The 16,207-nt window shown below is 43.9% G+C and overlaps 1 protein-coding gene across 8 annotated transcripts in view; it reads right to left on the bottom strand.

Moving 5' to 3' along the window:
* Positions 1–16,207, bottom strand: part of VPS13D (vacuolar protein sorting 13 homolog D) — a 259,048-nt gene that overhangs the window by 170,318 nt on the left and 72,523 nt on the right. For all 8 annotated transcript variants that reach the window (XM_040461642.1, XM_040461677.1, XM_040461651.1 and 5 more), the window contains 8 exons: positions 14,538–14,709; positions 14,270–14,382; positions 11,705–11,917; positions 7,967–8,232; positions 6,435–6,568; positions 3,596–3,751; positions 1,589–1,799; positions 968–1,042 (listed from right to left, as the gene is read on the bottom strand). In XM_040461642.1, coding sequence (XP_040317576.1) covers positions 968–1,042; positions 1,589–1,799; positions 3,596–3,751; positions 6,435–6,568; positions 7,967–8,232; positions 11,705–11,917; positions 14,270–14,382; positions 14,538–14,709 — 1,340 coding nt within the window. The remainder of the gene's footprint in view (positions 1–967; positions 1,043–1,588; positions 1,800–3,595; positions 3,752–6,434; positions 6,569–7,966; positions 8,233–11,704; positions 11,918–14,269; positions 14,383–14,537; positions 14,710–16,207) is intronic.

Raw genomic sequence — 16,207 nt, 5'->3', positions numbered from 1 at the left:
ATATCATTTGATCAATGCCAAAAAATCAATGTTTATAAATAACTTTAATGACATGGGAAGATGCTGCTGATATTAAGTATATCGCAATAATATTATAACTCAATAAAACCGTGTTGTAAAGAGGGCTATAAAATTGTATTTGCAATACAATCTGCCAACATACCCGGTATGATATGTATATATACGTATGGGTACATGTAGTACGTGAAGAAACAGAAAAATGTACGTGTAAGTAAGTACGTGTAAGAAAAAACACAGCTTTTGCTGTATCTTCCTGTTTCAAGAGAAAGGACCACACACAGAGGGAGGTGGGAAGGAAATTATGTTGCAGTAGAAAGAACCCAGGCAGACTCAGCCCCTCACTAATAGGTGACCTGAAGCCAGTTAATTAATCTATCTGAGCCAGGTTCCTTATCGGAAATGGGATAATAATGGCCACCTGCAAGGCTATAAAAATTCAACAAGAAAACACAGGACGAGGCACACGGGCACTCGGCGGTCGTGACTATCATCAGCATTGCCAGTGCCTCCACCAGCAGCAACAGCAGCTGACAGTATTAGAGCTCCCGCTGTGGGCCAGGCACTTCCCTTAAGTGCTCTGCATATAGTGCCTATTTGTATCAAACCTCCAAGGGAAGTGGTCTTACCCTCCTCTTACAGATAAGGAAGCACTGCTACCGAGAGGCTAAGTAACTTGCCCGAGTTGCTAACAGGTAACCAAAAAGCAGCAAAGTGAAAACCTGAAGCCAAGCATCGGTTCCAGGGCCCACGTTCTCGTCCACTAAGAAATAGTGCTGCTCATTATCACTTCCAGCCCAAGATCATGGTCAGCCCAAAGAAAATCATGGAGGGGTTTCAAAACACAGTCCAGCCCTCCAGGCCACCTCGTGGGAGCAGGAGAGGCAGGGAATGAGAAGCAAGCTTAGTATCCAGATGAACAGGTCATGGAAACCTGGGTGCAACTTACCTTGACAGACCAGAAGGGCTTTGCGGCAATCGTCCATGCTGAATCCCAGCTCCTGTAGTCTAGCCAGCTGTAACTCTAGGAAAAAGCGGGACATAATTTTTATAAATAAATTATATATATATATATATATATATATATATATACTATATATAATATAGTATATAATTAATCCACTAACTGAAGAAAAAAGAAAAGAAATTCAGAAACGGGTGACGAAAACATTATATTTCTCTAGGCAAAAACGGGATCCTAACTGGAGCACCTTGAAATTTTTAAGAGTGTGTTCCCTGTATTGACTGTGTTTGTAAAAGCTTAAAACCGACATTTAGAATCATCCACATAGCTTTGGAGGAAAACTCAAGGTATAAAACTAAACCTTCGCATTATCTATAGAACTCTGGAAGAAATGGCAAAAGGGAAACTGGTGTCGGCTAGCACAGCTGGTCTGGGGTGTTGTATTTGTTCTTAAATTTTTAAAAGTTAGAGGATCATACTTACAATTACACTTAATGACATGTAATTATCCTCTGAACAATTTAATTGTGCAAAAGGAAATCTTGAAAGTTAACGAGAAGGGTAGACATTAGGAAGACTGAGTGGGTTGTACGGCTCGACACCTACCCAAGACGGGATCTAGGGTATGTCTCGTCCCTTCTCTGACTTCCTCTCCGGCTCGAGGCGCTCCGGGAACGTGACTGCTAACGGAGCCGGCCTCCAAGGCCACTGCGTCGGGGCCGGCAGCATGGGCTTGCTCTGGGATGGATTTGGCGATGGCGAGAAACAGCTGGACATCGTTATAGGAGAGTCTGATATCCAGGGCCTGTAACTGAATCTAACAAAGTTGAAAGGACGTAAGTTTTTAAAGTTGCCTTTGCTTTTACGTCCACACCTCTTACAGGCAGAGTTCCTAATTCAAGTTCTAGAAGTCCCACAGACACTACACTAGTTTTCCATTTCAAAGACTGGGAAAATCTTGAAATTAAGCACCAAGAGCCATGAGGTAAGACATCTCTGCTGTGAGGTCAAATGCTCATTAAACTTCACTAAATAAAAACTATGAAGCTAGGAAAATTACTACAGCAATGATTTGCTTACAAGTATATTAATCATCAAAGCAGAGAATCAGAGAATGGCTGTGGGTGGGGGGACAGATTACCTGTAAGCAAAGTTCTGCTACTCCATTTTGCTTTGATCTACTTCATTTTTTAAAATTTCAACAACGAGCAGACCACTCAACAAAAATGATCTGCTTCTTCTTCCAAAGTAACTTTAAATGAGTCCAGTTCCACACTCATACCTCTCGAAATCCAGTCTGCCTCAGAGAATGGCAATATAGCTACCACTGGTAAAAGCAGTACAGATGCCAGCACAATCGGGACGTTGTGGTCTCACAGATCGTGAGATTGAACCCCGTGTCAGGTTCTGCACTGGCAGTGAGGAGCCTGCTTGGAACGCGCTCTCTCTCTCTGCCCTCCCCATTTCTCTCTCTGTCTCAAAATAAATACGCATTAAACAACAACAACAGGATGCGCCTGCATGGCTCAGTTGGTTAAGTGTCCAACTCCTGATTTCAGCTCAGGTCACGATCTCACAGTTGGTGGGATGGAGCCTTGAGTCAGGTTCTGCGCCGACAGGGTGCAGGCTGAGCCTGCCTGAGATTCTCTGTCTGCCCATCTCCTCCTCATGCCTGCTCTCTCTCAAAATAAATAAATAAACATTAGGGGCTCCTGAGTGGCTCGGGCAGTTAAACATCCCGCTCCTGATTTCAGCTCTAGGCATGATCTCACAGTTTGTGAGACTGAGCCCTGTGTCAGGCTCTGTGCTGACAGCGTGGAGCCTGCTTGGGATTCTCTCTCTCTCCGTCTCTCTTTCTGCCCCATCCCTGCTTGTGTGCTCGCTCTGTCTCTCTCTCTCTCTCTCAAAATAAACCAACATGAAAAAAATAAATAAATAAATAAACAAACATACATTTCAAAAAAAACACAAACTGGGATGACTGTTGGAATGTCTGGGGTGGCATTTTGTTTATTCGCTATTTCAAATTTTTCTTTAAAGATAAAAAAATCAACACCGCTTTTCTCTATCCTTCAATTTCCCATGGTTCAGGCGGATTAATTAATCGTTCCTCCTCTGTCAAAGAAATCACACACTAACTTCTCAAGCCTTCCTTACCTGCCTTTAGCCTCCCTCTCTTTAGGGATGTGAGCTCGCATCCTCACATTCCCACGCACCTTTGTTCTAGGGAGATCTCTCTCCGTTTTGCGTCAGCTGCACCCCTTCCGCTTCCAACTCTGCTACTGGCCAACGTGGCATGGTCTCCTCTGCCTCCTGACATCCTGCCCCTCCGCTCAGACTCAGCCTACCTTCGGTTCCACCCACAACCCAGATGCCTCCCTGTGTTGCGTTCTGCTTTCCATAAACTTTTATAAAACTTCAAGATTCTACCAATTAATAGCTCTTTTATTCTCCATGAGACTGAAAGATTTTCTAGGACAGAGACAATGTCTTATTTACTTTGTATTTGCTATAGTGAAAAAAAATGTGGAGTTCAGCAGAGTAAGTAAGTTGTGTGGGCTCAGGAATGTGTTTGAGAGTGTATTGATGTGTAGACAGATTTTTTATCATTACCTCTAAGATCGGTGGGAAATCTTCACTATTGAATGCATCCATCAATCCTGAACTGTTCTGATAAGAAGAATTCCCCACGAGTTCCACCTGAATTTGAACCGGATCAACAATCGAAAGAGCTGTATCATGTTCATTCCCTAGTCGGCATGAAAACACCTAGAGAATGAAATGCAATACAGTAAGAATTAATGTCTGATTTAGAAGAGTCTAAGCATCAACAGAAAAAAAAGAAAAGAAAACACTCTCTTGGTATCAATCAGCCCTGTGTTATCAAAAGACCCATAACAACTGCTGAAATAAATACTGTCGAGAGTGAACCGGGGATTCTCACCCACTTCCAGGAGCACATGAAACGGTTCACCCACATAAAAGGCAATTTACTGATACATGGCAAAAGACTTAAAAATCTCACACCCCTTGATCCAATAATTCTACTTCTTTCTAGGAACTAGCCTATGGAAATAATGCAAAATACATTTAAAAAAAAAAATCACCGAACCATTATTTCATAGTTAATAAAAAAAAAAATTAAGAGCAACCTAGATCATATCACATCTACTCAACGGAATATTTTGCGATCATTTAAAAGTAATAAAGGGGTGCTTGGGTGGCTCCGTAAGTTGAACTTCCGACTCTTAATTTCAGCTCAGGTCATGATCCCAGGGTCGTGGCTTCAAGCCCTGTGTTGGGCTCTGCGCTGAGTGTGGTGCCTGCTTGAGATCCTCTCTCTCTCCCTCTGCCTCTCTTTCCTACTCACATTCTCTCTCTCAAAAATAAAATAATAATAAAAGGGACAATTAAAAAGACCATGGCGGTGGGGCGGGGGGGGAGGGCCTAGGTGGCTCAGTCGGTTAAGCATACGACTCTTGGTTTCAGCTTGGGTCATGATCTCACAGTTCATGAGTTTGAGCCCCATGTCAAGCTCTGTGCTGATGGTGCAGAGCCTGCTTGGGATTCTCTCTCTTGCTCTCTCAAAATAAATAAACTTAAAAAAAAAAAAAAGACCATATGGAATGTAGGAAGATAGTTACAACATGGATATGTGAACAAGCAGCCCAATCAAAATAATATTATGCCATGACTTTAAGGAAAGAAACACATCAAAATGTCCATAGAGATTCTGTACAGAGGGATAGGTAATTTTTCTCTCCCCTCCCCCAAATTTTAGGTGATATAATTGTTGTTTCACAATTGAAAATAAATACATTAATTATTAAAGCTGGTGATGCGTATATAAGGGCTCATTATATTAATCTGTTCACTTGTGTATGTTGAAATGTTCTATAATAAAATGTTTAACAATAAATATATTTATGGGGAGAGAGAAGGGAGAGACGACTCCCATTCTAGGACCAAATTATTTTTGTGCTTCAAGAACAGTACAGGAGAAAGCATTCGCGTTGGTCTCCCTTGCTTCTTCCCCTTTGTGGAGGGTGGGGGGCATTTTCTAGTGCTATTCTCCCCAGTGATATACGAAAGGGGTCTTAAAATTCAGATCCAATTGTGCTGCTGCAGGAACAAAATTAAAAGGAATTTCCAGGAATCTCAAATATTTTGCCATATACTTCTTGTAAGACTTTGGAGCAAAAAAAGTTTCATTTTCCTCTTTTCTTCAGGGGCTCTGGCTACACAAAATGCAACTGTACCTGACAGTTCATTAATCAATCACCAACATTTTCCATTCAGACCTGGTACTGGAATGGCTTGGAAAGCAGATGAACCACAATTTCATGATCAACTCACATCACTGGGAAGCTGGGAAGCACTAGACTATTGCAAACTAGCAACACATTTATACGGGGCGGGGGGGGGGGGGGGCCACAAGGGGGAGAGGGGAGGGGGGAGGGGGAGAGGGAGAGGGAGGAAACCTCAGTTTCCTTACATGAGAGAAACAAGTGATTGAGAAGTGAAATCTCTACCAGTTTTATTCAGCTACATCTGATGCAGGGGAAAAAAAGTACCATATGTTGCTGACGGTGAAAATAAGTTTTGTTCATTCAACTCTGAAACACCACTAGAAAGAACAGGGCATGAAAAGTTCAATCATAAAGGGAAAGGAAATGATGAGAAACCCAGACCAAATATTCCAATATTATAACAAGAGGAACGTCAGCTGAGATCAGTGAATTAAGAATACTTAATAGAAATGTGCCTCATTTCTCCTTCCGTCTCCACAACCCCCGGCTTTAAGACAAGCAGAGCAGTTTATGCTGAATATTGCATCATGTAATTTTCAGGCTGCAAAGGCCACTCCAGTGCAAAGTATCTCCTTCGTGAGATTAAAGCAGAGCCTGAAGCAGCACTATTAGAGATTCACTCTGTGAGGTTATGTGTGACTCTTTAGAGAGTTCCTTTTACAGACTAGATGTTCCTAAAAGGATAATACATAAAATCCTTAACACCTTTTATAATGACCACAGAGCCCTAGGTCTTCAAAGACACAACGACTCGATGTGGGGAAGGGGACGTGAGGGCAAAGAGGCCCACCTCCCCACCTTCACTCATTTGCCAAGGACTAGACCGCTAGAAGGAGTGAACACAGCAGGGGCCTAACAGGGTCATGGGGATGAGCAGAGTCTCCCTTAACTTCCTGAGGAAAGGAGGACGTCAGAGAAAGAGGTCAAGTCCCTCAGCACACGTAGAGCCTGATGCTGGAGGACTGGATTCACACGTTAGAATAACCTGGTAGATTTGAGGACAAAGCAAAGAAGAGGGCCAGAGTCCACCAACTCCACCAATCACTTCCCCTACTGAAAGCTGAGGAGCTACAATTCTCTTCCAGAGCCTTTTCTCTTAGGCCAAACCATTGAGTGTTTTGATCGACACGGAGACTTCTTACCTCGATGCCAAACAAACTCCCTGAAAAGGGGCGATCGACAAATCGGGGCTTATAGGTGAGCACTGTAGTGCCTTTGAGAATAATGGCATTGGTATCGAAGCAGGACACATCTTCAACAACCACAAACTCCGTGCCTGGAAAAGACAGCATTGTCAACCAAGCAGAAGCTGGGAAGCTGCGAAGCATTAGACTGTTGCAAACTAGCAACACATTTACACAGGGAGGGGGGCGGGGGACACGAGCCAGAAAGATTTGTTCCCAGGACATTCGTCGACCTTCTGCTTCACCACCATCCCGAACACAGTTTCTATATCTGGCCAGGCCCAGCTCAGCCAACAGAACACTGCACAAGCAGAAAAGACCGCGAGGCAGTTCCTTCTCTCTTTAGAATATATTTTTAAGCTGAGTCTCCTGAGAGGCCAGATCAGACATTCAGAAGCCCAGGAAATCGGCCCTTCTCCAAGCAGTGACCTGTTTTAAAATCCCAGGAAGGAGATTGACATGCTCATGTTGGTCAGCCAGCGTAAGGCGTGACATCATCCACATAGCTGTTCAAGTTGTTTACAAAGAATACACGCGAATTTAAGGTAGATTTTTCCAAAATTACTAAAAGCAGACAACTTTCTACTCATTTGTACATGGCAAATTTACTTTTTATTTTCATCAAAAACCACGTATAGATAGAACTTTTGAAACTCAATCCATCTACAATGCACTATGCCGGCCAGCTCCTTCCAAACCATTAAGCAGTAGCTGGGGTATGTCACCAACACAAAGTAAATACATGCAGATATACTAGAAGAGTTTACCAGCTAACAAAAACCACAGTAAATCTGTTTGTAAGGGAACATGTTCTTTTTGTAAAGGAAATAACAATCCCCTCACTTATTTACCATTTAAACAGAGATTTTCACATACCAAATTTGCCTGAACTCAGGAAGGCACATCTGTTGGAGCACTAAAGATCAAACAGAAAATTGAAGCCAGATTTAACACTGGGGGGAAAGACCACTGCCCAGGTGGCGCTCCAGCTGGGCACGGGTGATGGGCAAGCAGAGGAGAAGGCCCAGAAACCCTGCAATCCTGAGGGAGAGCAAGTAGTTCACAGCAGAAAATGGAGGTCAACAACTACGACACCTGCTGGGCTGTAGGAAAATGTGTAAGTGCTGGGGCACCTGGGTGGCTCAGTAGGTGAAGCGTCCAGCTTCGGCTCAGGTCACAATCTCACGGGCCATGAGTTCAAGCCCTGTCGGGCTCTGTGCTGACAGCTGGGAGCCTGGAGCTGCTTCGGATTCTGTCTCCCTCTCTACCTGCCCCTCCCCTACTTGCACACTCTCGCTCTCGCTCTCTCTCGTTTTCTCTCTCAAAAATAAATATTTAAAAACAAAAAAAAGTGTTTAAAAAAAAAAAGAACATGTGTAAGTGCTCACGTCAAAATACGGAAACAACAGAAAAATCATCCTCTAAGACACATACCGAGCCTAACATTCAGACTAAGAATCAGTGAGTGACTCACACCTATATAGGCTCACCTGTTACATTGACCTTGACCTCAAGATGCCTTTCTGTGGACACAGGAAGGGAAGACCGCTTGGTAACTACTCCACTTTTCACAGTTTTGGGGACGACAGCAGATTCACTGCTAGAGTTACGGTGGCGGCGAGGAGTAACATTAGTCTGTTTCTTAGTATCGCTGGGAGTGTGGAGAAAATCATGGACTAACAGCAGCCAGTCAAATATGAGGAACACGCGAAGGTTGTTGAGGACTACCGTAAAACAGGATGAGTCCTTCGTAGATCTGCAAGAAAACGACCCCAAAAATCAATCAGTCAATCAGTCAATCAATCAATAAAATAGGAAAGGAGAAATGTATTTTACTAACTTACAAGTGTAGTACTCAGCTTGGGAAGGTGTTTTTCCAGTATTTTTCACATTGACCGTTCTGACTACAATAAACTCTGAACACCGGTTTAATAAAATATTCAGTGTGTGTTTTCGAAAGCTAATCATGTTTTTATGCCATAAGAAAGCAGGATGGTGTGATCCAGCAGTTCTCAACGAGGGGTGACTTTGTTCCCCAGCAGACTTTTGGCCACCAATGTCTAGAGACATCTGTGACTGTCACGACGCAGGGTGGGGGCGGGGGGGGGGGTGGTTTGCTATCGGCATCTAGTGGGCAGAGGCCAGGGCTGCTGCTAAACATCCCACAACAGGCAGGACGGCCCCACGACAAGGAAGTGCCCCAACCGAAAACGTCAATAGTGCCGAGGCTGAGAAATCCAGGTGGAGTAGAAAGAGCAGAGGCTTAAATCCAGTCACTTATCCTGGCTAAGTCGCCCACCTTCTCCGAGCCTGTTTCCTCACTTACAAAATGAGAAATATCAACGCCGTAAAAGATAAAGCACCAGGCACATAACCGGTGTTCAGTAAATGGCAGCTGCCTTCCCTACAGGCTATTTCAAGAAGATCACTAAGGCACTCTTTGATGTCTCAGATCACTTCTTTATGAACACCAAATTTACATACTAGTACTAACTGCCCAGCTGGAACTAAAAAGAGAGCCCCGATCTTTTAGCCTGAGGAGGAGAACAAGTAAGATGACATTTATATGTGGGTATAACCAACCCCATGCGCTCTGGAAGTGGAGTTCGGGGAGGGGACGGAAAAAAACTGGCTTTGTAGTCCCCATTACCCCAAGTTCTCTGTTTGAGCTGAAAACCCAAGGACGACCCCAGGCCTGGTCTCAAACCACAGTGTGGCCCTACCAGGATATTAGTAGGCAGAGATGGGTAAGACAGAAGGAAAGAGGGCTAGAGACACCTTTATATGGTTTTCTGGGTTGAACTTTGTTCTGTGAGCTCAAAAGCGAGTAGGGCTCTAGCTACTACCTGTGCCTGGTTTCCTGCCTTTAAAGGGGGCTTCTACTCAGGAAAAGCAGATTCTGAGATGCTTTTAAGGCTGGCTTCTCTAGTCTCTGGTTTCTCCCAAACCTGGCTCACTGCCTCCAGAAACAGGGCACAGTGATGCATGGCTCCCTCATACAGACACAGCATTTTTCACAGAAACACTTCACTCTTTTGTAATAGAGAAAAAATGTTGCCCTCAGTAAAATTTTTCCATCCCATTTTGAACACAGATCGTCAGAGCTATGCACTAACTGGAAAGCCAAAGTATGTCTGATCCCTTTTCTGGAAAATATTTCAAGCCTTTAAACACTGTGAAGTGATTTATATTTGACACACAAAATCCCAACAGAAGAGCAATTCTTCTTGAGACACAGAAAGCGTTCAAAAGTTCCAATCCAGAGAACATGTTAACCCCCTCACTCACAATGGTATTTCTGTTCACAAGCTCCAAGGTAAGACTTTACTATGTGACCAAGAAATTATACACCTTCAGTATATAAACAGAGTAAGATTTCAAGGCTCCTTGTGTATTAAAAACATGATTGCTGAGACAAGGAGCTGACAGATTAGGCAGTCAGATCAATAATAACAGAGCAAATTCAAAAAGAAACTGTTTCTGCAGAAGAACCAAATATATGGAAACCTCCTGCTCAAATAAACCTCTTCAAACAAAAGAACCGCACATCACAGCCAGGTTAGCCTCTGAGACTGCAGGCAGCCAGCTGGATCAGTAGACACACACAGTGGCCGCACCCAGGGACTGTCAGAAGGGACACGGACGCTGAGATCAGAGGCACTGGTGTGAGTCCTGACCGCTTCACTCAGTCACTGTGTAACCTTGGAGAGGTGCTCGATGCTCTCCTAACCTCTATTGCTGCATCTGTAAAATGGAGCAGGAGTCACCCGCTTCCCAGACTTGCCAGGAGAATTTAAGTAAAGGCAGGGAGAGTGCCTGGCTTACGGAAAGGCTCAGTAAGGGACGAGCACTCCTATTTCTAAGCATCCAAAAGATTCACGCAAAGGTTTGACTGTCTCCTTTGCTAGACTTTCTAGAGGTACATGGAGAGTGACCATGAACTCTCCCTAAAAGAAAGCTCAACCTGGGAACTCATTGCACATTGAAATGTCAGGCACATTCAAGCATATCAATATAAACATTGACAACGTGTGTGTGTGTGTGTGTGTGTGTGTGTGTGTGTGTGTGTGTTTCCCAGCATTTTACTTACTGGTTTCTATTTACAACATACCTGATAACCTCAAGCACTAATAGAATAAAACTGACATTGCTTCCAAAGGTCTCCTTTTGGATTCTCATTGGATGATTTTTTGTTTTTGTTTTTGAGAGAGAAAGAGAGCGCGAGTGGGGCTGAGGCAGAGAGAGAGAGGGAGGGAGGGAGACATCGAATCCAAAGCAGGCTCCAGGCTCTGAACTGTCAGCTCAGAGCCCAACGCGGGGCTCGAACTCACAAACCGTGAGATCATGGCCTGAGCTGAAGTCGGACGCTTAACCGACTGAGCCACCCAGGCGCCCCTACATTAGACGATTTTAGGTCAAACCTAATTTTTCAGTTTCTGGGTCTATCCCCACTTAGTCATAAAATTTTACAGTAGGTCATAAAATTACACGGCTACATCAGTAATAATACTAAGAGCTGCCAACTGTGTGCAGCGTGCCAGGAGTGTCCTTAGTTCCCGCCTCTGCCCTGCGAGGTGGGTATGGTCACCCTTTTCTATCTTATAGACAGTTGCAGCTTAAAGTGGTTGAACTTGTCCAAGGACACACAGCTAGAAGGTGGTAGATCAAGGTCTTCAGTCCGGAGCTGTACAATTCCAAAACATGTACTCATTCCACACACACCACTGCCTAGCATAATACCGGGAAGAAAAACATCATCTACTTCAAAGAGGCTAAAGTCCTTTTAAGTGGAGAAGTGAGTTAGCGAGACTCGCACAGATCAATTAATAATGCAAGTCAAAACCACCTATCTTTCTATAATGTCTATGGACCAGAAGTCTTTTACCCCCTTAACCAAGCGTCATGTCTTCTTTCCTCAATTCACTTTACCCATTAAAACAGTCTACAGCTTACAAGGAGGTTGATTTAAAGACTCTGGTTTAATTCTAAACTTTTTTTTTTTTTTTTTTTTTTTAAGGCAACAGAGACATCTTTTGGCCAATAAATGAAATTGCAAGGTTACAGGATTAGTAAATTAATCTGTGAGCTGCACTGGGGAGCCATTATCTATCTTGCCCGTGATTCCTCAGTCCTTTGATGCTCTAAAGCTGACACAAGTCTTGGCCCACTGCCCACAAAAGGGAATTTCTCGATAAAGAAAAGGCAGGGTCAGGGTCTGGATCCACTACCTGAAATGTAGTTCGATCTGAATGGATCCCTGGGCAGTGCTGCTGTTCCTGGAAGGCTGAAAAATACAGCTGAATACATTTGTCATGCCGGGACTGGCCTTCTGCCCAGCATAGCGGGTGTCAAAAGCCATCATGGAATGGGAAACCAAGTTAATGGACTTGGTTTGGTTGGAAAAGCTTTCATAGAGCAGTTTACATTTCTTGAAGTCAAATCTAAAAGGGAAAAAGCAGACAAGATGTTACACTCTTCCAGTTTACAAAATTACCTAAGTTCAAGACAACAGAACAAAATCCTAAGTATATCTGAGTTCAGTGAAGGAGAGAAACTTTCACTGATTTTGTTAACAGACTCCTCAAAACAGATGTAGTGTCGTTGTGCCCTGTCTCTTACTTTCCATTTCCAGGAAGATGACCTTGTCCACAGGGACTCCGTGAGGAAGAACACCACCTAGTATACTCTGGGTGCATTAACATTCTTGTTTCTGACCCTAAGTCTGAGAAGGCTGTATATGTGTAACAATCCCCAAAGGACATCAAGGGTCCCCTGAAACCATCCCCTGAAACCAAACCAACTCCTAGCCTGCCTGTGGGATTCTCTCTCCACAGTCTGCCGAATTTTTATATAACCACTACAGCTTCCTGGAAACAATCAGAACAAATTAATACTCTTCATACAGAGAAATAATGCAACTGGTCCACCAAGAGGAAGTGCATTTGGGACCATCTTTTTTTTCTTTTCTTTTCAGTAACAGAGAAAGCTGCAATAATCCAATTCATAATTTATTCAGTACCATCATGACATTCTGTGCAGAATTACTTCATTTTGTAAAAAACTAAGGATGTAGCCAACCATCAGAAAAGAACTGCTAGCTCACAAGACAATCTGGGACCCAAGCCTTCGTTATACCATGTTTCGTTCAACTGAGTCAGAAACAGGCCAGGATGGATTCTCGAGGAAAGACAAAGGAAAAAAAAAGTGTTTCAGTAGGGAAATTTCTAGCTTTGAAGTCCTGTTTTCAAATACCGAACCACTTTTCCAGCCATATGATCTTACGCTAGATAAAAATTCCATCTGGAAAATAGAAGATCTGCCCAACCTCAAATGGTTGTCAAGAGATCAAAATGAAAAGTTTATCAAGTGTGAAAATACAACTCAGTCTTAAAGGCTCTACACCAGTAACCATAAATTCTTGGTCTGCCCAGACCGCGCAAGTGAAACACTAAGAGAATCGCTAGGCAGAACACAGCCTCCTAAGGGCAGCCCAGTGGCTCTTCAGCTTCGGGATGCTTCCAAGTGAAAAGATGGGCCCAGTATTGTCAAAGCTTTCAACTTCTCAAAAGAGGTTGAAATCCAGACTTTTTACGTGAAGTCCCCCACTTCTGAAAGGTTGGCCAGTGAGGCAGCCATCAGTGCTGCTCGCCAAAGAGCTCTGGGTCTCCCCTATTCCCCTACGGCAGACACCACTTCTGAGTCCTCTGTACTTTGTGGGACCACGTTCTAACCCATGAGCTCTGCAGAGCACTTGACTGCAGTTCAAAGCCACTCTGGGCTCTTGTTTTTCTCCTTGGCACAACAAGATGCCGGCTGCTCTGTCGGCCACGGTGACTGCAGGAGCAGAGCAGCAGGAGGGCCACAATGGACACACAGCATCAGGAGAAAAACGACTTCGCTTTTCTAAGTCACTAGTATGTCCACATGTCTGTCACGTGGTAGACATGTGGTAGTTTTTACCCCCTGTGGTAGTTTTTATTGATTATTATTGTTTAAGCTATTGATAACATACCATGGCAGCAAGATTATATTAGGAATGTACCATAATACAACTTTGTCCATCGAAGCCTTACACCTTACGATTCCCTAGGCTATCTGGAATGTTCCCCTCCCTTACCCCTCCTTGCAACTCAGCTACAACTGAGATGGCTTTTCTGTCCCTCCCAGTACATATACAAATACCGCACTATGTTAAAGGTATAATCTACAAATACCATGAACGACATTACTGAGCTTTCTGGAACTGTGGTTCTACAGTTAAATACTTTTAAAGCACGGTAGATTTGGGAAATAGGGTGGATGGGAGGTACAAGCTTCCAGTTATGGAATGAAGAAGTCACGGGGATCGGAAGGAAGTACGGCACAGGGAATATAGTCACGGTATTGTAATAATGTCGTATGGGTGACAGGTGGTGGCTACACCCGTGGTGAGCACAGCATAACTTACAGAGAAGCTGAATCCCTATGCCGTAGACCTGAAACTCAGGGAACATAGTATGTCAACCATACAATATTTTTAAACACTACTGACATTAAAACGAAACAACAAAATCAGTAGATCCTCAGGAAACCAAAGGCTAGCACTGTTTCTGAAGCTCTTCCAAACTTATCAGTTTCAGTACCAGGTGTGGGCCTGTCTTTGCTAATAAAGCAACGAATTTAAACTTTTAAAAAGCACCGTGCACCACCTCTGGCCACTCGGCTCTGTGCTAAAGCGAAACAGGTGTATTGTTTGTAACGCCGTTACTGTGATATTAGTCACTAGTAGCAGAATGGTACCATTAAAGCCATACCTGGCTAAGGACCCAGCACTTTCTTTTCCTTTCAGATCTTTCAGCTCCAGACTTACATTCACCATATCGATGAGGAAACACATGCACGTGTACACTTCTCCACTGAGAACAGTCTGCAAGAGGAAAACGCCAGTCTGAAAAGGGGGTTAATATGTCAAGACATTCATTTGCTTCTTGCCCCATCTCTTCTCTGCAGGCGAGCTGGAGGTGGCCATCAGCTGAGGCTGCCAAAGTTAAGAGTTATGGGACGGCGCGAGGTCTCACTCACGTGAATTCTTGGGTCTTGTAAATCGTAAGGCCGCATAAATTCCTCTATGGGCTCACCGAGGTTGTTCTCCAATAAACCACGGATCAGCTTGTATTTGTACAAATCCAGGGAGCAGTGGACTGAGGAGAGGTTGCCGTGGATAGATATGTCTGGCACAGTGTGACTTATTTCTCTAAGAAAAGAAAAAAAGGTCACTTTGGCAAACAAACCACTAACTTAACACGGACAAAGCTCACCCCCAAATATAAGAGCTAAAGTGTACCCACCTACATTATCAACCAGTTAATTTCTAACTTCCAATAATAAAAATTTCCTGTGGCTTCAAATAAAGCAAGTTAGCACAACTGAGTATCATGCTTGGCAACAAAAAGCCCCTTTTCTCCCAAAATATGCATTTCAAAAGTCCCCAAATCTTCCGTGAGTTAGCTAAGTACTCTATTAAATATGGAAAAATCGCATGAGACTCAGAAAGAGTTTAAACATTTCAGTTGGGAAAGTAATAAAGAAATGGCAAGCTCTTTTTTTTTTTTTTTTTTTAGAAGCGGCAAGCTCTGCAATCAACTCTTCAGATTTCATGATAACTAAAGGCAGAAACCCGTGTTTCACAATGAACCCAGATGGGACATCAGGATGAAATCTGGATCCATTACTTGTCTCTACTGAGATGGGCAGGAGTACAGTTGGGATGCCCGGGTCAGGGGCTGGTACAGCTCATGCCAACCCCGAATAGCTTTTTCCCTGCCCTCCCAACCTGCCCATGGTGCAGTGGGCATCATGGACTCTGCAGAGTCCACCATGTTCTGAGTACATAGAGGACCAGAATTTAAAGTAGAAGAGGAATATAAAAAATTACTTTGTCTGCAGAGGAAAACCTACATATGTTAAAGACCAGTGATGCAATCCACAAAGAAAAGCTGGAAAGGCTCCCCAGTGCGCCCCCCACCCCCCCACCGGATTCCTGTTTCTGTGGTGCAAGCAGCTGCTAGGATATCTTATATTGAGTTGTCACCTTCTATTGGGACTAACAGTACAACCCTCTGCACATAAACGCTGATGGAAGTGGGTAAAGTTTACATAATCCGAGTAACAAAGCACATTTTTTTGGAAAGCATCACTCGAAAAGAAAACGAGGTGTTCGATTTCCAGATAAGGAAGCTCCTCGTAAGACTGCTAAGCCAGTAAAACCAAAGAGAGCCCTGCCAACCATAACTGAGCGCCAGCCAGGGAGCACTTGAATAACAAATACGAACGAAATGTAAAAATCCCAGAGAGAGCAGCTGACCTGTATCATTAATCCAGAGAGAAACAAAAAAAGTGACATTAAATGACTCACCCAAACCCGAGAACCGTGAAGGGAGCGGCCAAAGAGGGATTAAAATCACACTCGCCGCAAGTAACGAGACTGCTTTTCAAAATGCTACACATGAGAACCTCTTCCATTACTTTACAGCCTCATCTTTGCCTGTGGTTGAAACACAAGCATTGCTGCCTTCTCCAAAATCAATGCCCCAAACGGACACGCATCACGTGCTGTGCGCAGCAGCCCCAGGCTGTGCACGTGGCCCGGGTCCCCACCAGGGGACCTGGTTCACAGACACCCGAGAGTCAGGCTCTGGAGGTCTCAGGTGGAGTGTGGGAACATTTATTTCCAAGATGCTTCCCAGACGCTC

The sequence above is a fragment of the Herpailurus yagouaroundi genome, unplaced genomic scaffold (genome assembly GCF_014898765.1).
Source record: "Herpailurus yagouaroundi ecotype Mexico unplaced genomic scaffold, PumYag 77, whole genome shotgun sequence".
Classification (NCBI taxonomy): Eukaryota; Metazoa; Chordata; class Mammalia; order Carnivora; family Felidae; genus Herpailurus; species Herpailurus yagouaroundi.
Note: the sequence above shows the minus strand (reverse complement) of the source record. Positions and strands in the feature narration are given on the sequence as shown.